Below are 22,838 nucleotides of genomic sequence, written 5' to 3'. Positions count from 1 at the left end.
ATTTCGCCACTTTTTACGAAAAAATAGTATATATCTTTTCTGCGCCACCCTCTTGTGGCTTATTTTGAATATTAAACATAGCCGGACACCGACAATTAAAATAAAGTTAAATCATAACCGGCCGCGTATCACAAATGGCCTGGAAAAATGGAACCCAGAGTGCTACAATTTTGCCAGCATTTTAACTGTGAAAAAGAAACAAGATATTCTAGGTAATCTATGTAACTCAGCTTAATACTATTCTCTAAGTCCCTTGTGAAGTGCCTAGGTAAAAAAATGGGTTTACAAAGTAAATCTCCTTAAAATGTAGTCTGGGAAAATTGTACCACAGTCGCGAGGAAAGAAGGATCAGCAAATCACGAGTCTGGGAAAGATATGGTTTAGTCGAATGTCCAAACCTTGTATTTTTTTAAAGATGAATCCATAGAAGAGCCGTAAATCAATAAAAGTGAGTGTAAAGCCTGACTGTGGCATTAACAGAATTTATTTCTTCCTGGCAAAATTGTACCTATGGCAAATAGTACCTCTGTATGCTATGGGTCTCCTGGAAAGAAAATATGAAGGAGGGTGCTGACCCGGTTAAATTTTTAAATTAAATTTGTGCTTTTTATTTGATTAATTCCAAATTTGCCCAAATTATTCCTGAAATGCAAAACAGCTTCCAAGTACATAAAAAGTAACAGAAATTAAAAAACTTTCACTTCAAACCTGACGGATTTTGCTATCTGTACCACTCACCTTACTTCACCTATGTGATTTAATTTTTTTAGGCAGTAAAATTTCTTTATATTTCTATTGCTTAGCAGTGCTCCTGTTATGATTTTCATGCTGTCACCAAAACACAATCCAGGAAAACATTTTTTTTTGTCCTAAATTCTATTTTAATCTATTCATATCTTCACAATCACATTGAGCACAGCAAAATGGTTTACTTCTAGTAATAGAGCAGTATGGTAGGTATCATTTCTAGGCCATCAATGGCACTGCCATCAGGTATTTCTCAATGTAGTACCTTATTTCTATCTTTTTTGGCGTTCCACTATTCCTATATTCTTTCACATTGTTACTATAGTAGTTTCCACAGAAAATACATAGTCATTTTAAAAGTTTGTAAAAAGTATTTAAAACATAACCCTAATACATTTTGTTATGTTTTTAGGCTGTTAAGTATATTTACTATGGAAGAAACTATTAAAGAGCTAGCTGAAAACTTTGCAGTAAGTTTAAATTTTGCCAGCATTGATGCAATGAAAGAAACAGCCCAGACACTAAAGCAGATGCATTTAGAACAAAACTGTCCAGAGTGTTCTGCACCAAAAAACCTTTTAAAAAGTTTCAACAAAAGTCTTTCTGACAATGATAATGTGCTTTCCAGTTCTGGTGAAAACATTGGACATGTTGGTCGAAAGAGTTTTAGAAAGAGCAGAAAATCTGTTTGTGTTCTACCAAAATTTATTTCATCTTCAGAAAGTGAAAATGAAAGTGAAGAGTCCTGTGACGAAGATAATGAAATAAACGAAATAAATAATGAGGAAGGACCTAATGAAAGTCCTTTGTATGTCAAACATAGAAATCGTACCCAGGTTATCCTTAGCGACAATGAGGATGAAAAAGCAGATGAGACTGACAGTGAAAAAACTGATGTTGAATCAGACAGCGATAATAATCTCAAAAATGGCAGCTCAAGCACAAGGAAGAGTGGAAATGAAAGTTTATTGGCTGTTGGCAGAAAGAAAAAGTTGCAGCGCATAGTCAGTGATGACGAGGAAGAAAATTTAGTTCAGGTCAAAAACAGGACTATAAATCGCGTGTCTGAAAGTAGTGATGATGGAAACAGCATGAGTTGTGTGCCAAACAATCTTCATGACTGTACCAAAAAGAAAATTACTTATGACAGCGACGAGGATAATAGTTTTAATCAAACTGCAGTGCTGAATAACCTTATTTCTAAAAATACATGCAAAAGTGAGAGAAATTCAAAACAATCCAATGTTGTATCTCTTGTTAGCAGTGATGAAGATCAGCTTGATGATTACATTGGGACTTTAAAAAAAGGTTTTGCTGAATTAGATGTTGAAAGTACTTCCAGTGATGATATGAGCGAGTTCATTGTGGATGATGTTTTTGATGAAGCAACGTTTAAAACACCAAAACCCATGTTGGCTGCCAAAAAAGTGTTATCAAGTAGTAAATTTAACTCTTTGGTTACTCCAAAGTCTGCAGCCAGAACTATGATAAATCGTCTTCATACTCCCAAATCTGTACCTGGCACACCAGCATATAAACGCGAGTTTAATAAAATAAAAGATGGAGCAGTAAAAGATTTATTTAAGCTGTTTAATCACACTGTATTTGGTGATAAACTTCCATCCGATTTTAGGATTACTTGGAATAATCGCATGACCAAAACAGCTGGATTCTGTTATTATTCACACTTAGCCAATGACAGAACAAGTCGAATTGAACTTTCCGATAAAGTTATTGATTGTGTTGAGAGAATCCGTGATACATTGATACATGAACTATGCCATGCTGCTACTTGGATCATTGATGGAAAAAAAGCAGGACACGGACCAGCATGGAAATATTGGGCAAAACGTGCAAATAAAATTCATCCTGACATTCCTGTCATTAGTAGATGTCACCAGTATGAAATTCACACCAAATATAATTATCAATGTAATGGCTGTGGACAGATATTTGGTCGTCACAGTAAATCAATCAACTCATCTCATGTCTGTGCGAGATGTGGAGGAATTCCTGAACTAATCCAAAACAATAAACAAACACCGAAAACTCCAAACTCATATGCATTGTTTGTGAAAGAAAACTTTGCTAGTGTGAAAAAGGCTAACCCAGGTTTTTCACATAAACAACTAATGGAAAATATTTCTCAGAAATTTAAAATATTTAAATTGCAAAACAAGGAAAATGAGGCATGTTCTGTTTAATGATAAAGTTTAGGGATTATTTTTAACATGTTATTTAGTCATGTAGATAGTTATTGATAAGTATATCCTGCATAAAAACACTTAATTTGATAGCACAAAAGCCTGGAATAATAGCTTTGCCTCAATAGCTTGAAATAAAACCTTTGCCATGGCAGTATATCTTTTGGAACATTTTCCATGTTTTTTGTATATAAAATTTTTGTTTGATATTGTTTCAAAGTTTTCTCTGCTTTATACCAATTAAGTTTAGACTTTTGTTACCAGGAGTGGATAAATTCTATTATATATCCATGCACAAATTTATAAGCTTCGGTAGATTGGACCAATATTTTAATTTTCCAACTTTGTTTGATAGAATTATGTAGAAGTTAGTAAATCAATTTTTTATTTTAATAAGCATGCTTGCTATAACGTCATTCATAGCTATAGTATCAGCATTTAGTTTCTGGGCGTGTGCATTGCAAATTTCTTCTGACCGCAACGCCTGTATTTTAGCAACTTTGGAATACAAGTTAACTTGCAAGCGTTTTTAAACGGAAAACTTCTTTACGAACCAATAAGAGAGTTGGCATCTTTGCTGTAATAAAAATTGAACCCTAGTGTTTAACTGATGAAAGGTGCGGCCATTTGAATGTGTGATTTAATGTAGAGCAAAAAGTGTCTTTATTTTACAATGTACAATTTCAAACTGACATTTGTTGGAAATGACAACTGTTTTTGTGTGTTTTTCTTTACAAAATATAATTGCATTATGCATTGTGTAAGCTGATATTTTAATTTTACTAGACAAGATAGGTTCTATAATTTTTGTTGTTCTGATATCCTTTCAGGGTGTAATCCAGGAATGCAAAATAAGGACCGTTAAATCCCAGAATGGGAATTTCATCAAGGGAATCTTAGGTGTTATTGAAGTCTTGTACTTTCACAACTTGCATAAGATTAGACTATAAGTCCCATATTTTGTAGTGAATATAATTAGCTCCTCCAATAAATTGGGAAATTGAAATAAATTTTGATTGCGATATTGCCGTTTAACAGCTATTGAAAATGCTGGATTACACCCTGTCTGTATTTTTTTTCAATCATATATTCCCCGTCATTGACAAACATTTAGTGCTTATTCAGGGCAACAGAATCGTTGTTCTCTAAAATAACTACCGTTATCAGAAATTTTTTTTTGGATGAAAGGTGGCTCTGATCTTGATGTTTTCCAAGTTAATTGACTGCAAGTAATCAGAGTTTTTAATTAGAAAACTTGTGTTTCTGTGGTTATTTTAATTACAATTTACAATATTGAAAGTAGGTAGAAATGCCGTTTTTGTGAAACTTTCAACAAAAAAAATCTTAAAATTGCGAATCCCATTTTTTCATCAACCATTTTTAGAACCTATTTTTATCATAGTTGCAACAAAATAACCATTAACGAAAGATAAATAGAAAGACCACAGCTGCAAAGAGATTTTGTTCTTTACAGTCAGCAAATATTTGCAAACTGAATTTATATTCCTAATTTGAACCCTGAATTACAAATTTTAATTTACCAAAGCCAACATGTTGAGTGTTTTATGGTGTTAAGTAAAATTTAGATGATTTTTTATAAACAAAGCTTTCTCTATTACAGTCAAAACATAGAAATTTATATTTGTCAAAAGTTCTATATTTATTTTTCATACATAATTTCTAAAATATTTTGTACTTATTCTAGCTGAAAGTAGAAGTTAGTGGTAAAGGAGGCCTACTGTACATTTAGGGTTCTTCAAATTTTACCTTCTGTCTTATCAATAAAAATTGATATATTCAACGTTTTTGTCTTACATTTACGAAACTTTTTCTAATTTCGCTCAGCATTTTTTTTAGTGTTTAATTGTTTTACGCTTTGTCATATTTTGTCCATCACAAATTTTCTTCAGCTATACACCTTCCGAAGACCTTCATGCTTCATTGTTTGAAGACAAAATTTTTGTTACTGCATAACTAATAACACTATTATACGTTTAAAAATATTCACTTAGACACATAATTTTTACAATGGCAAACCAAGACACAGACAAATACTTGAAACAATTCTGGCAGACAAAAAAATTCGCTTTGCAAAGTGAAAATATGTCAAGCAGAGATAAAGCTGATACTTTGCGCAGTTTAATGTTTTTCCTTCACAGCCAGTTAGCCTCGTAAGTATAACATTTTGTTTCATAGATTTCATTTCCAAATACATAATTTACATATTTAGTAGTTCATTTATTTTCTTTTTCCTTGAAAGAATATCTTTAGCAAAGAAACCAAAATCTTGTGTAAGGATATGTATCTATATGCTTTAAAGTTTTAATGAGTTAACACTAATCTTTACACATTTTTTTGCATGCGCACAAAATTTTTTGTTGTTGCACAGAAATATATACACATGGAAATAAGTTCTGCAGTTTACATAAATGTGTCTGTATTTTTGTTACGTCTCTGAATTTTCTTTCCTATTTGTGGGGGATTTATATTTGTATGAAATTCAGTAAGTGCATATTTGCTTAAAAATTATAGACTTTTTTTGAAGATTAATTCATGAAAAAATTAGTAAGAATGTCATTTTTTCTCTTCTTTCATTAATTCATTATTGATTTGTTTTAAATTTTTATTTTTCATGCAAGTGGAAAGATTACAGAGTCAACGTATTGTTATCTTCATAAACAGCTTTCTGAAGAATATTCACTCACTGTTGATAGTATGGATAAAAATAAAGGTTAATCTTTTCCTCTTGTTTTTGTACAATGAAAGTGATCAATTTAGTACCTAAAAATCGATTTAGCACCCCCTTCAAAAAGACTTCACAATGATAAGATTTTTCACATTAATCTCTTCTACAATAAGTGATGTAGAGCATTTAGTTAAAGTAATGCAAGATGCAAATGGCTGCTGTAAATTTTATAGCTTAATCGGGAGAGTAATATGGATGAAATAAAACATTCTTTTTTGCCAGCAGATACATAACCACCTCTAGGTTGTAATTAATTTCTTTTATTGATCCATTTTATAGGCTTCATATAACCATAAATTACCCACTTTTAATGCTGCTTTTTGAAGTCCACTTTTATTGATAAAAGCAGCTGTATTTAAATTGAGTTTTAAATGTATTTTTGTTCTGATTTAGGATTAAACAATTACAACGAGTTGATGACAGAACTAGCAAAAGACAAACAAAATGGTAGGTTTTTTTTATAAAGAATGTAGGCAATGTTATTATGTGATTTTTTTAAATAAAACTAAAAGATCTAGAGAACCTGAAAAAGTTTGGGAATAGCCGTCAGCGAGCTAAATAGAATAGTGCCTTGTAATAAGTGATTTCGTGTAGAAAATGGGGTAAAATTTTAATTCTAGTCATAGAAGATAAAAATTGACTTGCCACCCGTGCTACCCATGCGATCCTTTTTGTTTGTTTTTGACATGTTATATGGGTGCGCTTTTTAGATAGCCACAGTTGGAAAAGTGAGCTTTTGTTCACAAATGACAAACAGTCTGCATGCATCAAACGATTGCTTGAAAGAAGAACCAAAAAGGTATGGTTATTTACGTAAATGCTTTTCCAGGCTTTTTTTTGAGAAATTTTTGTCAGTCTAAAATTAGGGAAAATAAGGGACAACTTAGATCTAATGGAAACTTAGCAATACGTTTGAAATTTATAAAGCCAAAGAAAGAACCAGTTCTTTGCTGGATTCTAATGATACAATTTTTAACATATATATGCAGGCATATACCCTTATAGTTCATCATAAAAGAAACTAAATATAGACAATAAATTTTTGCCCATGTCAGCACTTTACTAGTGACGTCATAGGAAGCTTGAAATTTGTTTAAAATGGCACTATCTGCATAAAATTCAATCACTTTAGAGAGAGAATTTTACCTTTCTGTGTAGTTTCTGACAGTCAAACGAACGTTGACATATTTTCAAGTTTTTACATAGTTGGCTTGAAAAAAACACTAGGCGCCACATAGCATTTTTTTTAAGCGGAAAGTTCATAGTTAAAGTTAAGACGTACTTAACGAACCTAAGAAGCATACTGATTTTAAGCTTTTGTTAAACAATTTTATTTTTTAGGTTGAAACTAAGTACATGGAAATAAAATTTTCTCAATTAGGGAAAAATAACTTACAAGCTAACAAAACGCATCTTTCGAATGCAGATAAATTAGAAGAAAAGAAGGATATGCGATCGACTGCTATTGTGCAGGTAAAATATAAAAAAAATAGTCAAATTTTAAACATTGTACTTATATACAAGCTTAAACTTCTGTACACCCATTTTGAGCCTGTAAATGTTTTACCTTACAGATAGACCTGTGGCTTAGTATAAATCCAATATAATATTTGATATTTTGGTGATGTCAGGGTAGTCATATTTCCGAAATTTCCAGACCTTTTTCAAACCTGTGATGGTGGTGACATTTTCTAGGATGTAACCAGTAAATTTAAGTACTTTTTTTGTGTCTGCGAAAATAAAATGTTCGTATTTTACCTATTGTAAAGCGCAGTTAATATTGTTCAGTTAAAAACCTAAAATCATAATTTTCCAGAAAATTGCGGACAAAATTGAAGGTCAAAAAAAGTTTCAAAGCTTTTTGCATTATCTATATTACTTTTCATATTTTTAGCACCTCAGTTCTGAAGCAAGCAGGAAACATGCTCCAATGTTTGGAAAAAGAAAATTTGTTAATACCACATCAACAACAGATAAACGTAGAATTGACTCTATTGAAAAGGAAAACAAGTTGGCTTGGAGTTCAAAAGCTTTGTCTACAACAAAAACATTTAAATATCCTTCTGAAAGAAACTGTAAAATAGATGTATGTGTTTCTTTCATTGGAGTTTTTTCTATATAGATTATTTACAGTAATTATTTTTCTTCTTTTCATTTTAAAAGGACACAACGTCAGAGAAAGTATTGCATCAATCTTCACTGCAACCAACTACAGATCATTGTCTGCAACAGAAACCACAACAGCCATTTTTAACTGCAAGAGAACAGTTGGTCAGTATAAGTTGAAAGTTGCCTGTTTTAGTTGCCTGCCATTCTTTAATGTGTCATGGGTTTATGATTTTTTTATAGGAAAATTGGCTGATAATTGATTACGTTTTTATTGTTGATTTTTTTTTATCATTTTAAGGATATAAAGACAATCCAGTTCATCGGTCTCGAGGAGTTTTAGTGATAAGAAATTACCAAAAAAATTTTATTTAAGTTAAAAATTTGTATTGATATTTTCACGCAAATTAAGACGACATTTTGTCACTATATCATTTAAATTAGGTTGTTGAACAAAAGAAGAAGGGAAAATGTATCAATAGTGGCGTTCGTGAATCTATATCAACTGCTAGTTATGGGGGAGCAAAGAAATCACTGGGCACTAGGTCTGTTTCGTTTACTAAACTCTTGCGGAGCTTCTGACCCCGTCAGTCGACAACTAATCAACTTCACGAAGTTTTAACGGCGTTTGGTGGCCCATGACAAGACTTAGACGGTTTATGTTTGGTACCGTTGATTAGTCCAATTCATCCTCCTTCTAAAACATTGGACACTTTTCCAGATAGCCTATGCTGCTCCAACAGCGAGGCTGTGTTTTCCTGACTGTAGCCCGAAAATTTCCGGAACCCCTTACTTTAAGAGTTAAAATGTTACTAATTTATGCAATTCTTTACAACGTGTTGTGTTTTTAGGAGGGGAGTAAACACGAAGTTTGTGCCACCAGTTCATCAAGAAAAGGATGATACGTAAGCTATGAAGAATTAAAATATTACTGTGTCAATTTTTAACTTTGTGGTTCCAGTTAAGAACAACGCAATTGCTCCTTGAGAATATATTTTCTGTGAACAGTTTTGATCTTTTAGAAATTTGTACAACAGATCCACCAAGGATAGTTCGCTGGATCCAAAATATGAAAATTGCGAGTGGATGAAAAATGTCGACCCAAAGATGGTAACACTTATTGAAAATGAAGTAAGTTGCATAGTTTAAAAGTTTAACCTGTGAGTTTTTGTGGAGCGTTTTTAAAGAGTGTGTTTAGGCTAACGAGCAGGGAAAACTGTTTGAATTTTTTTTTGACTGCTAGTAGTTTTAATTGACGCTGACAAAACGTCTTATATTTCGCCTCGAGTTGAAAGTGAATCGTTATTAAAGAAGGAAAGGGTGTTTATGTTTGACCAGCGTTTGTTTTTTGCTTGCATGGTATTTTATAAATGTTGCTTTTAAGTACCTACGCATGTTTTTTTGCCAACCTTTGTTATGGTTACCTTGTACAGCTTAATGTCTGTTAGTAACTTGCGTATGAATAAATTTACGCAGAAGAGGTAAGAAAGTAGTTATGTGCAGATATTCAGACTATTTCGTTAATATAATGCCTGGTTCACATCTAATGAAGAAGAAGCGGAGGTAGAAGCAGACGAAATACGAAGTATGTGTTGAAGCAGGAATATGGGTCATTGGAAAAATTTAGGCCTGGGACGAGCAAACAACTGTAATTTTGCCAGAAAAAATTATGTTAACCAATTCAACTTAATAATATCTATGTATTGATAAACTTTTTTAGCTCTATAAAATTAGTCCAACATTATTTTATACCTCAGGTTCCGTTTAAGTAAGTCAAAAATTTGAGAACGACGCAAAGCTTAAAACATAATAATCTTCTCTTTGCTTACAAAAATTACCAACAATTTAAAATTGTAAGTGTTCTTTTGTCCTTTTTGTCGAAGCGCCTCTCTCACCTCAAAATTGTCCGTAAAATGACTTGTTTCACTTGCGCATGTTTGGACTGATTGCTTCACGTTCTGCTTAATGCTATGGGCTTAATGCGCATGCTCGCTTGCTTCTGCGTTTGCTTCATAGATGTAAACCAGACTTAAATAACATCCAGGCCCGACAATTTTAGATTTGAAATTTTTATTTTTTGTTCTCTTCCTATTTTTCTGTTAATTTCTATCATATATTTTTCTGTAAGATCATGGAACATGGACCAAACGTTAGTTGGGAAGACATCGCAGGATTAGAATTTGCAAAGAAAACTATACAAGAAATAGTTATCTGGCCAATGCTAAGACCGTAAGTTCGAACCTGAAACCAATAGACTACTATTTCACACAAAATCATTGATCAAGGAACTTTTATTAGTCACACGTGAGTATGTCACAGGGCTTCTCTGGATCCACTCATTATTTTTTTTTGTTTTTTGTCCACAAAATTAATTACTTGGATTTTTTTTAAAAAATTTATAATAACGCCATTTTGGGTATAACACCCCAATTTTGGACCAAAAAAATAGGCTGTGTGAGCTTTTCTCTAAAAATTATTATCACTTTTTTTGAAAGGTTAAAATCATTATCTGGAAATTTCATTTGCTAAGTAACATGCGGGGAAAATGTGGTTGCTTGGTTACGAACCTAAAACGATCCAAATCAGCTAAAAATAGGTTTTTCAGCATCCCTATCTACGGTCTTCACAGCTTACTTCCTGATCCGTTTATTAGATTTTTTTAGACCAAGTTATATACCAATAAATGCTAGAAAGTGACGATTTTCCTCCTCGTGACATTGTGAGAACAAACCATTTTTTACAAATTTCTTTTGATCCTACATGCGGCAAAAATTAGCTGAAAATATGGTTTTTTACATTTTCTCATAATTTATTTTTTTCTTTTATTATTACAAATTTCAGTTGACTTCATGTTTGAGAAAAGCTATGCTGCTACCCCAAATACTTCAAATTAACCATAAATAAGATTTTCATGTTTGTCTAAAAATTTCATTTTTTTAATACTGAATCCTATGTTATATCATGGTTTAAGCTATCGCTTCATCTAAAATGCCAATAAAGGAAAATTCTTAGATTTTTTTTTCAACTAACCATTCAGTTTTATCCTTTGCAAATGCTTTATATAGCTCTTAAGTAAGATGTCTGAAGAATTGATTATAATTATTAGAAATAAAAATTATTTTTCTTTATAAGAGATATATTTACTGGTCTTCGTGGTCCACCCAAAGGACTTCTGTTATTCGGCCCACCTGGTACAGGAAAAACATTAATTGGTACGTACTTCCAACTTTTATATCACCTTATTTATTTATTTATTTGTTTATTTTGTTTATACGTTTTTGTATAAAAGTATTTTGGTGTCATAGGCAAATGCATTGCAAGTCATTCCAACGCAACGTTTTTTAGCATCAGCGCTTCTTCTCTTACATCAAAATGGGTTTGTATATAAATGTTTCTGTTATATTTTGTTTGTTAATATTAATTAGTTCAACTCAGCTATCGAGTTCAAAATGAAAAAGAAAAATTAATATAACTGGTCGGTGGCCCATGTGTAAATCCACGGGTTTGCCCGTCCGTTATTTACAACATTGCGTATGTCTCGCTACTGCGGTTACCTTTATGCGTGACCAACAGACATATACGGGTATAATATAAATTTACCAATCGCGTTCTGGTGACTGGAAGCTAAATACGCCGACAAAGTTCAGTATAAAATTGGAAACAACAGCATTTTCGTTCAAAAATGTCGAGTTCTTAGACGGTCTTGGAAACTTTTATTCTTTTAATAAAGACACCGAAATATTTTCATTTTAGGAAATAACTAGGAAAGATGAAAACAACAAGTTCAGGATATTTGAAATTTTTTGTGGCCGCCTGTTAACACCTGAATAACTAATACCAATCCCTTTTCTAGGTTGGAGAGGGAGAAAAAATGGTGCGAGCTTTGTTTGCTGTTGCACGGTGCCAACAGCCAGCTGTTATTTTCATCGATGAGATCGATTCTCTGCTGACGCAACGTTCAGATAGTGAGCACGAATCTTCTCGAAGGATTAAGACAGAGTTTCTTGTACAGCTGGACGGCGCGACGAGTTCTGCTGACGATCGCATTCTTGTTGTTGGAGCTACTAATCGGTGAGAAGCTTTCAGATCCCTTACACAATAAAGAGTAGGAAATCGATTTAAAATTACAAAAAATTTTGACATCTAGCTTCAATATTCGTTTTACTATGCAATGAAACTATTTTACAAATGGGCGCATCTCCTGAAGAACGCATACATCCTATGTTAAGATTGCAGTGCGCGCTACAGGTAATAAAAATCACCATAAAGTAGTGATCAATCATTCTTATTTATATCATATACATCCTTATGATAAAAAGAACATAGTAAGCGAACACAATAATTTTTATTTCCTGACCAAGCATTTTAAAATGGCTAAAAGAAGTTACGTTTAAAGGCGTTACTATCTTACAATTTTTTCTTTACAAAATTTTATCAAATTTATTAATAGCCCATAGGTAGGACTTTTTTGCTAATTATTAGGGTAACAAAAAAATAAAAAATCCACATATTTGGGGTACATTTTTTGATGCGAAAATTTTACTTGTAACACTACAATCGTGGGTCGTTTTTATAAAGTGGTTTTCATGTGGTAGTAACGGATTTTATTTTAACAAGTGTAACCCATGTTTTAAAAGAAATCGTAAATATATGTTCTTTCCTTTCCACTCCCGCGAAGTATTCCGGTATGTAATTAAACTGTTCTGTGCTACAGTCCACAGGAACTGGACGAGGCAGCACGAAGGAGACTCGTGAAACGATTATACATTCCACTGCCAGAAGAGAACGCACGTAAACAAATCATTGGAAATTTGATGGCTTTTCAATCAAATCAGCTATCTGAAAATGATGTTGAATTAGTCACTAAGAGCACTGTCGGTAGGTTTGTCTCGTCAATTTGCTAATTTCGAATTACAGTAACTTCTGACGTGAGTTGATGATTTAATTGACAAATTTAAGTGATGACATGATTAGAATCCGACTTATTTCTTAACATTTCACTGTTAGTTTTTTTATGGCGGTTATCTACTTTAAATAAGCAACACAAAACATTTTAAATTAATAATTAAAAAACAAAATGAGATACGCAAAGACTTCGAACAGAGATAAAAACTATGAATAAAAATAAGCTTTGCAATTGAGTATTAAAAATTAATTTCTCATTGAACTAAAAAAAGGGAAAACTTGGGATCTTCTTTGTCAAATTCTTCAAAAACTTTTGAAAAACTTGCTGCAGTAAAGTCGCAACTATTTTTTCATGATGCTCAAAAATGAGTATACTTTAAAGCTCCCTTACGTGTCTCCCTGGTATTTTTAGATTTTCTTGCAGTGTGTATGTCCGTATTCCCGCCTCGTACACCAAGAAGCTATCCTTTTTGAAGCCAAAACCTAGAGAAAAACTAAAAAAAAATACCTAATTGCACCCTGTACAAGTTACTTTACTGTCATCAGGATTTATGTTCAGTTACGGGTGGGCACATCTAGTGTTTGTCCTAGAAAGAGTCTCTTCTTTTTCTTAAGTCTTACTTTTCCTGGAGACTGTGACGAGCCTGACTTTATAAATACGCAGACTTCATCACAAGCCATAGGTTGGATTACGGAACTCGACTTTAACTGTCATTTATAGGATTTTCTGGCGCCGATATGGCCAATCTTTGTCGGGAAGCAGCTCTTGGTCCGATCAGAAGCATTAATGACATTCGAAATATAAACGCAGACGATGTAAGTCTTACACACATGCGCGAGTTTTTATCAATGATTTTCCTTTGATTCATGTTTAAATTCACTGATTCACTTCGAAGAGAGTATTTCACCACTTGTTAATAGTTCTTATATATACTTCTTATCTATATTTTATATATTTCTTTTACATACTGGTTATATATACTTGTTATATTTCAGGTTCGTCCTATTGTATTAAAAGATTTTGAAGCTGCATTGAAATTTGTTCGGCCTAGCGTTTCACAGAACGACTTAAAAGTCTATGTTGACTGGAACCTTCAATATGGTAGCGGCGGAGGCGAGCCTTGATTCAAGAAAGACCTTGCGGTGAAGAGCTAGCTATTTAGGTTGGATGTTAGGTTTTAAATGTCCTGTTGACATAAGTGTTAATAATTGTTGTTATTTTAAATTCTCAGTATGGAGTTTTTATTTATTTTAAAAAAACCTTTTTCTTTTCGCACAACCTTAAAAGGAATCAGCTCAATTTTTGTTTTGAATGAAACTCCGCCCCAATCCACTTCTCATTATTTTATCCGCCACTCCACTACAAGAATAATTTGGAACTTGTCACCTTTTTATGTAAGAAAACAAAAAAAACGGAAATCAGAAACAGGGTGATTAAGGGTGGTTTTTAAATATGGCCGACTTGTGTAAATGGGAGATAAGATTGTTTACATATAGAAGTGTATACTTACTTTAAGTATTTGCCTAAAGTTTTAATAGATACACAAAAATGTTTTTGTTTTATTGCTTGCATTAAAAAATGTGTGTTTTTCAAAATTATGTGAGCAAGCAAAGCCATTACCTACTCAAAATACTCCTAAAAACAATATTTTCCCTATGGGTGCAAGGGTGGGCATGCCTCTAAGTGTCAACTGCATTTGCGTGTGTAAATAGAAAGGATTTGTGTATTCTTACGTGTAGTTGATATAAACATAGTTACAAAATAGCATAAATAAAGGGTGTTTTTTTCGCTCCTAATTCGTATTTAGTGTTACAGTGATACTGGCAGGCATTGATGATTTTACTTCTGGTTCGTGCTCTAGCACGGTTTTTTCTGTAGTCACTTCGGCAGTGGTAGACATAACGGGGCGTCTTGTCGACGACGATTTTCGTCGCTGGTGATCGATAGGTTCGTACGTCTTTGAGACGCGTCGTTGGATTTGATATTCGTCGAAGTCCGGACCTTCGGCTGCTTGGCGTTTATTAAGTAACGCTCGGATGCGCATTCGAACGTCTTCTTTTTCCGTCGTCAAGCCTACGATACTTCTATGGTGGGAGTCATTCTGCGACTTTAGTTTCTTCTAAACAAAATTATTTCTACTTAAAAATCAACAGAAATCCTACATTTCGTAATAGATTCTTAAGTGGGTCGAGGGGTAAAATATCTCACATTTCTCATCGTTCCGATACAATCAAAAAACACTTGCGAAAGCTCCGGTGAAATCAAAAGACACTTGGGATGGTTAGAATAATTTTACTGAAGAGCTAATTTTCTTTAAACAATCGAATTTCGGAATCTTATTAATATGACGTTTCATTCTAACCTTGTTGTATTCCGTTATTACCTTTCTGTAGTGAACTCTAAGGTTTTTAAAATAAATTTTTAGCTAGGGAGACATTTGCCCATATTGTATCTAAGCAACTACTCACATAAAATTCTTTAAGTTCTTCTGCTTCCTCTTTCATGGCTCGCACTTGGTTTTCACCTTTGCCAGACACAATGCTATCATGTTCCTCTTGTACACCCATATCGAATGTTTAGAATTGTTTAGCTAACTAGAAGAGGTTTCGTTTCACTTGATGTTTTTAAAGTGAGTCGTGTTAAAGTGTAACTTGGTTGTGCCCAATTGTGTAAATCTACTGATATTTTTTTTAAAAACGCTTATCTCTGTAAGACACAGCTTCTTCAACGATTTAACGCAAAATATCGACAAATTTTGTCCATTGAATAATAATATATTGCTATGTTTATCAACTACTCTCCGCCTTACATTTTAATTGATGCCGCTCTCCTCCACATATGTTAATTTTTACAAAATTAGTTTGTCATGGCGATTACTGTAAACTCGCTGTCTTACTTGGATATAACGTTTCCACCTTTTATTTCTCTCATGGTAATAAGTATCCACGTTTTTTTATATATGAATATGGTTTACTTTAAAAGTTTGGGGTTTCTAGTTAAAAACAATAGCTTTATTGGTGCATGAAGGATTGGTAGAAGAGAAGAAAAAAAATTTCCAGTCTGCTTGGAGTTTTGGTACAGTTTTTTCTCTTCTTTTTTTTTAAACTTAAAATTTTTCCTTTGTTTATTTAGCATGTCCAATTTGACGTATAAAACTCTTCGTTTCCTGTCGACTCTTTGTCTTGTCTAGCTCCTGCTATTAACTTTTGCTTTTACTAAGATGAAGATTTTATGCTACGTTTGACTGGTTTGAGTCAAGTTCTACTTACGACTGCTTTACTTTTATGAATGACACGGAATCAGATCTACATGAAGATTCTTTGGGGTGTATTTTTGATCAAAAAACACGTAAAAGACCACATGACATAAATAGAAAAATCCTAATTAAATATTTTAATATCAGAACCATTACCTCACACTATAAATCTATTAATACATGCACTGTCATGCCATATTTTAACCACTGCTCCTCGGAATGGACTTGTGTCACCAAAGATAACACTTGAAAAAGGATTACAATGTGTCCGTACCTTTATCGAGGAGGAAGTAATCTTCATAAATAATCTATATTATAATGCCCGTATACGTCTGTCCGTCCGTCCGTCTGTCTGTCACGCAAAATGGTAGCTTAGCTGCGCAATAGCGAGAAGCACGCAATGCGGTATAAAAAAAGGACGGGCGAACCCGTGGATTTTCCACGGGCTAACGACTAGTATAATATAAAATACTTATCATGTTAGAAAGGTTACTTAGTTAGTTTTCAAAGCCATGAATTAGATTATTTTTCTTGAATTTCGCGAATTTTATCCATATTTGCCAAAAATATGTCAATTCACGAAAAGTCTTTGCCAAATGAGAAATTAGTTTTGCGAAACTTGAAAAAACTAGTTTTTCTCGGCAAAATCTTTTTTTTTTGTAGTTGATAAAAAAAGACTAGCATCTGTGATGTGAACGAGTTCAATTAAAACCTTATCTCAAATAGGGCTAGAATAAATGAAAATTGCGGCAAATACTAGTTTCGTGAAAAAGTCTTCACAAAAATTAATCAACTTAAGCTATATGCGGCCAAAATATCTTCTGCCAAAAAATTGCTACAGTTCCCGAACTAGAGGGGTTTCCAAAAACAGCGTAAGAGTCTGATTATATGAGGCGAGTTGGCTCGGTGTTGGCTCGCCACATGCTCAGCATGATAAAATTAAACAGCTCGGCATAATGGCAGATCACTACAAAAAATATTTGACATTATATAAGGTGAGTTAACCCGCCTAGGCGAGCTGGCTCGTTTTTTCAACCCGGGACAGGTTTATTAGGTGGGTTGACTCGGCTCATATAATATCACTTTGCCGAGCCAGGGCTGGGTTGAAAAAGAAGAGCATGCGTATTGTGATCCAAAACAGAGGAAAAACAATAATTACAAGCGAAGCAGCAGACAAGTTTAAATGGACTGTAGAACTTGTGGAGCATATTACGTGGATTTCCCTGTTGGTGTTTCAAACGTTTTGAAAGTTTCCTTCGTTTTGTTAAAAAATATGTCAATATGTTCTGTATTAGGCGATTTCTTCGAAGCAATGGCAAATAGAGAACACCTGGGATTAGGAATAACAAATTATTGGCGACCAAAAATACTTAATGATTTTTAATTTAATTTCGCTTGTATGTTCACATCTTGCATCCGCCATTTTTTAAAAATTATGCGCACTTTTTTTCAACCCGGCACAAGTGTAGGTCTTGACCCGTGTTGACTTTTCCCATATAATATGTAATTTTTCAAACGGGCTGACCCGCCAACCGGGTCAACACCGAGCCAACTCGCCTCAACACCGAGCCAACTCGCCTCATATAATCAGGCTCTAATTCTTTCTTGGTCAACAGGTTTCGAAAAAAAACCTTCTTATTTAGAACTATAAAAATGTGAAATAATCTTCTAGACCAGGTGATTTTTTTAAAATCTGCTTTCAAGACAAGTAAAACAATCCAAGAACATAGTATGATAACGTGTTAAGAATTTAATCTACTTGTAAAAATAAATTTTCTAAACTGATCTTCAAAGAAAAAATAATCATATCAGACATCTCTCAACAGCGGCTTCTTCCAACTACTGTCAAACTCTCACAATACAGTTGACTTTCCATAACTCGAAACACTAACTCGAACCGCTCCTTAACTCAAACGAATTCGTAGTAGGCACCGTGAAAATTTCCTAATAAACTCTCATAATCAACTCTCTACTACTCGAATCTCCATAGCTCGAAAATCTCCTTAAGTCGAACAATATTTTTTGTCCCTTGAAAGCTTATTCGGCTATTTTCGCTCCTCATGACTCGAACAATCTGAAAATTGAAGAATTTCAGAGTTTTTTCTGATTTGAATATTATGTGTGTTCGGCCCTTTAGATCATTCGGACGCGCTACCACACTCCCAGAAATAAAATAAGACAAAAAAAAAGAAAAATAACAAAAGAGGAAAAAAAAAAATTATATACATTAACGTAGTTTACAATAAAAATATGATATACTTATTTGAATATGTAAATATATCTTTCTAAATCTAAAAGAATGTATTGAAATAATTATAAGAGTAGAACAAGATACTACATTTTATACGGACGAAACAGCACGTGTTGGGCAGTTAGAGATTACTAAGGTGTAATTTCATTGCCTTGGATAGGCAGGATTTTTATGGGCCAATTATATAAATCAATTATGCCAAGGTTAACGAGATTGTTCCATACACTTGTACATTGATTTCTTATTGAACAAGTACCGTATTTAGTAGTCCTGACATTCTTGCGAGTCAGACAAAGGACGTTTCATGACCATGAGCATCTCTTCTTATTGTAAAGAAACCAATCAGAGGTTAAGTTACAGTACCAGACAAAACAGAGTTTACAAAAAGAGCATTTTGTAGTTGGATATGTGATCTGAATTAGGGGATACTTAATTGACTGCAAAGTGGGTTACTTGGAGATCTGAAATTTAAGAAAGTAAGCCTTGCTTCTCACCCACAAGGTAGATAAATACTCAAATACATCGTTTTCTTTTAAGTGGCTTATGTATAAAGGATAAACTTAGCAAACTCTCCATTACTATTTCTAATTCCCCGTGAGAGTGAGAGTTATGGAGAGTCCACTGTAGACCTCTTTGTAGAAGATACTTTGTAGCGGAAACTTCTCTACAGCGCGGACTAACATCGGACACTCCCAATAAATGGGTCATATATTTAAAAGTAATTCTTAGAGACCTCCGTCGGTTTATTTTCAATAACTTTAGCACTAGACGATGTATAGGTTAAAAAAATTGTGATTTTTACTCAACCTCAACCCCCTGGTTCTTCGTCCCTTTTTTGTTACGACGTCCATTATATCGAAAAGAGAAAAGGAAACCCAGGATCGAGGTTAAGGAAGATGGGACAACGCCTGTTAAAAGTGACCAATGGCGCCTTTTAAGTTGGCATTTGCATCGTGTAACAACACAATAATAAACGATATAATCAAGGGATATTTTTTCAATGATTGACATACAATAAAATATTATATTTCCTGTCTACGCAACACAGGGCACAGATAACATTGGGACAACTACACGGGATATTGAGGTTGTTAAATCTCGTTTTTGCAATTCGCGATGAGGTCAAACAAAACGAATTTACGGGTTTATTGAGATACTGACAAATGCATCAAAAAATAAGAAGAATGGATCACACCATAGACAGAAAAGCAGTGTGTTTAGTTTTAACAACGCTTGACCCTAAACCAGTGAATCCGCGCCTAAGACTATTTGAGATTAACTTTGACTGTTTGAGACTGACTTTGACTTTCTTCTTTTAACATATATGCTTTGATAAAAATAATATGTCGTCTTTCTGTTAGTCCTAGCTCAACAAGATGTTGCTCGACAAAATACCATACCGCATTAGTGAATCTGAAATAAAAAAAGTGGAGAATGAAGTAAAAGTGAGTTGGGTAATATCAGTAATTGAAATAAAAAAGTTAAATTCTAGAGGATTCGACCAGCTCTCTAACTAGGTCATTACCATGTTTCTTCGAAATTTATCAAACAACATTGTGATGTACATTCCTATAATTTAGAAACCTGCAAACCTTAATAACACAAGAATAAAAAAGGCACATAATACCGAGTTGTTTAGGAAAAGTAGCCATCTTGGCACAAGTAAAGAATAAACAAACAAACAAAAATTTCTCAACACCTTCTGGCAGCCACAAAACACACACACAAAAAAAAGTTAAAAATATAGTTGGACGAAGTATTTACAATTCAAAAACTTACATAATCTCAACAGACTTCAATAAAATATACAAGCTATCAAACACGCTTGTCATTTCCTATTTTTTTATTTTTTGATGTGAAGACCTTTGAAGAAAATTTCGCACAACGGTGATGATACCGTTTTACAATGGCAGCACATTGCCATAAAAAGTTCTCTGTCTTTCTCAACATCATCTTCAAAAAATATGTCTCTACATTTTCGCGAGTCCAAAAACTCGCCAATATTTTGAATAAATTTTCGCGAATCTACAAATTTATATATTTTTGCGAGATAAACTTTCGCGAAATCTGAAATTGGACAGTTTTGGCGAGATAAACTTTCGCGATTGGTTATTATGAACTTATTTTTTATGTTCTAATAAAAAAGGTGGGCTATATTTCTTATGATAGAAAAAGGAAGAAGAGTTTTTGACGATGTAATTTTCTTTCTAATGGCATGTAAAAACGTCTTTTTACAAATTGGGTTCATCGTCAAAATGACAAAACGGATAAAACACATTTCTAGGCTCGTCTTCTTCCGGCTCCCACGCATCGTCGTCATCGTCCTCTTCGCCAGTAACTCGATTATTAGCATTCCGCTCCTCTTCATCAATTCTGCAAACGGCGTCCAGATTCAAAGCTAATAAGGTAGGGTCTTGTTCGACTAAGGGATCAATATCATGGAAAGGATCTATCGTCTGTAGCTTACTTAATCCAAGTACAATGGCGTCGTATATTCCAGCGGCTTTCCATCCATTAACTCCTTATTGCTATGTTATATGGCTATGAAACTTACTGAATTTCAATAATTATCTATCAGACACCTGCATGGCAAATTTTTAGGTCCTATACTTTTTAGAGGCCTTGATATTGGCCATTACTCGAAACTATCCCTAAAAATCTCTATGAAATCCTTCTAATGGGGAAAATTTAATAACTCCTGTTAGGATTATCTTTAGAACTTGGAACTTGCAACACAATTTTATTTTATTAAGAAGAATCATTTTGCATAATTGAAATAAGGAAGTCAGAGAAATAGGTAAACAAAACAATTTGAAAAATACTTCTTTTCGCATTGTTGGAAATAAAAAAATTACAGAAAATCAGCCTATTGTAAAACGTAAAAAAAAATCATTTAAATCGAAAAAGAAATTAAACGGTTTTCCATTTGCATTACATGAAGAGGAAAAAGCTCTAGATGAAATGGAGAGATTCGAGGAATCATTACAGTTTGAAATATATCAATGCAGTGTTTGTTTTGAAGCTTGGCCGATCAAAATACCACCGAAAACAGATCAATTTGTTTGTGGTCGTTGTAAAAGAGATAAGGGCATTCCTAAAAGATTTAGTTCTGAAAATAAAATGATACATGCTTCAGTGCCAGTTGAATTACAAGATTTGACACAAGTTGAGGAAATGATTATCTCGCGTGCATTCCCTGTAATGCAGGTTTATCTGAAGCCTAGATTTGGAACTATAAGTTATAGAGGCCATGTTGTGACTTTACCTCATAATGTTCAAAAAATTGCAAATATTCTTCCACGTAGTTCTAAGGACTTGCCAATTCTAGAATTTACATTTAAAGGCAAAAATGAAAAAAATTGTAATTTTAAGGTAAGAAGAGAAAAAGTTTTGCATGCTTTAGTGTGGCTAAAACAAAATAACCCATTTTATGAAGATATTGAAATAGATTTTGAAAGAATAGAATGCCTTCCTCAAAATGATTACATCGTTGTTGAAGATGTTGTAGTGGCTTGCGAGAGTGACAAACTTCAGTGTAGTTATGACGAAGGCCCTATCTCTGAATCTGGCTTAAAAGAGAATGTAGAATCAACCAGTTTCTTAAACTCAAATACTATTGAACCATTAGAGAAAGATAGACTAGATCGAATTTTATTAGATCAATCCCGTGATATAGGAGCAAGCCCAATGAATGAGTTTTCTCTGCCAGGATTAGCAACTATGGCATTCCCAACCTTGTTTCCATATGGATTAGGTGATCCTACAAATATTGCTCTCAAAAGACAAATTAGCCCACATGAAACTGAATCATTTTCAATGATATTAAAACATCTTGTTAAATTTGGTGAAAAAATAAATGGAAAGTGGCGTTACAGGTTTGCAGCACACCCACGATTTGGATATTGGGCTTATAATATGCTGTATAGAAAACGGTTGCTTTCTCAAGGAAATTTTTACATGAAACAAAATATTGGTGATTCATTACTAACTGTTGAAGAATTACAAGAAATGCTACACAGTGGTAACCGTGGGTGTTAGTGGTTATGTGACATTTGTGTCTCCAACAAAGATATCTGCGAAAGAGAATCCATATTTCGATGTGCATGTCAAAACGAGTCCTTCGGAATCTAAGAAGATACGAGTGATGTCCACTAGCAGTATGAAGAGAAATCTGTTTACCGAAAAAGAAGAAAGCAAAGAACCCGTGAGATTAATTGGGTTGTCACCAACTAAAAGTAACATGTTCTTTTTTAATAGCAACACCGGTGGACGGGTTGAGGAAAACAAGGATGTCACATTCCAGTACCGAGATTTAAGTGACTTGACAATAAAACATGTTCTAGAACATGGCATAACTGGCACCTTTACCTTACAAGGAAAAATTAAGTGGACCCAAGAAGAACGTGTGGTCCTTGTTGCACAAGGAAAAACAAAAAAGTTTGTTCGAGACGGTATCATGGCAGACGAATCTTCGCACATTGCAATTACTGTTTAGTCACCGCTAATTGATATTGTAGAAGAAGATGTCTCCTTGTCCGTGTCAAATTTAGTCCTACAGAGCAAATATGGGATGAAACTCTCCACCACAACTTCGACAGAAATAAAAGAAAGTGATGAGATCA

At 33.6% G+C, this 22,838-nt stretch overlaps 4 protein-coding genes across 4 annotated transcripts; 3 read left to right on the top strand and 1 right to left on the bottom strand.

Moving 5' to 3' along the window:
• Positions 1–1,134: 1,134 nt before the first annotated feature.
• LOC130644751 (germ cell nuclear acidic protein-like) lies at positions 1,135–3,755 on the top strand. Its single transcript, XM_057450476.1, has one exon. It carries the CDS (start codon positions 1,179–1,181, stop codon positions 2,949–2,951), a length of 1,773 nt encoding a protein of 590 aa, XP_057306459.1. The 5' UTR covers positions 1,135–1,178; the 3' UTR covers positions 2,952–3,755.
• A 1,184-nt stretch (positions 3,756–4,939) lies between these two features.
• On the top strand, positions 4,940–14,258 carry LOC130644752 (fidgetin-like protein 1). Its single transcript, XM_057450477.1, has 17 exons — positions 4,940–5,122; positions 5,591–5,682; positions 6,091–6,144; positions 6,408–6,496; positions 7,039–7,170; positions 7,592–7,783; positions 7,861–7,968; positions 8,248–8,348; positions 8,655–8,708; positions 8,826–8,934; positions 9,932–10,032; positions 10,936–11,015; positions 11,109–11,179; positions 11,657–11,874; positions 12,518–12,681; positions 13,430–13,524; positions 13,705–14,258. Exons 1-17 carry the CDS (start codon positions 4,980–4,982, stop codon positions 13,831–13,833), a joined length of 1,932 nt encoding a protein of 643 aa, XP_057306460.1. The 5' UTR covers positions 4,940–4,979; the 3' UTR covers positions 13,834–14,258.
• A 222-nt stretch (positions 14,259–14,480) lies between these two features.
• LOC130644754 (uncharacterized) lies at positions 14,481–15,465 on the bottom strand. Its single transcript, XM_057450479.1, has 2 exons — positions 15,178–15,465; positions 14,481–14,828 (listed from the first exon to the last, which is right to left on the bottom strand). The coding sequence occupies exons 1-2, from the start codon at positions 15,274–15,276 to the stop codon at positions 14,502–14,504; spliced, it is 426 nt and encodes a 141-aa protein (XP_057306462.1). The 5' UTR covers positions 15,277–15,465; the 3' UTR covers positions 14,481–14,501.
• Positions 15,466–21,177: 5,712 nt separating this feature from the next.
• On the top strand, positions 21,178–22,254 carry LOC130645961 (uncharacterized). The gene has a single exon (XM_057452088.1). The coding sequence runs from the start codon at positions 21,178–21,180 to the stop codon at positions 22,252–22,254; it is 1,077 nt and encodes a 358-aa protein (XP_057308071.1).
• The last annotated feature ends 584 nt before the right edge of the window (positions 22,255–22,838 follow it).

The sequence above is a fragment of the Hydractinia symbiolongicarpus genome, chromosome 5 (genome assembly GCF_029227915.1).
Source record: "Hydractinia symbiolongicarpus strain clone_291-10 chromosome 5, HSymV2.1, whole genome shotgun sequence".
NCBI lineage: Eukaryota > Metazoa > Cnidaria > Hydrozoa > Anthoathecata > Hydractiniidae > Hydractinia > Hydractinia symbiolongicarpus.
Note: the sequence above shows the minus strand (reverse complement) of the source record. Positions and strands in the feature narration are given on the sequence as shown.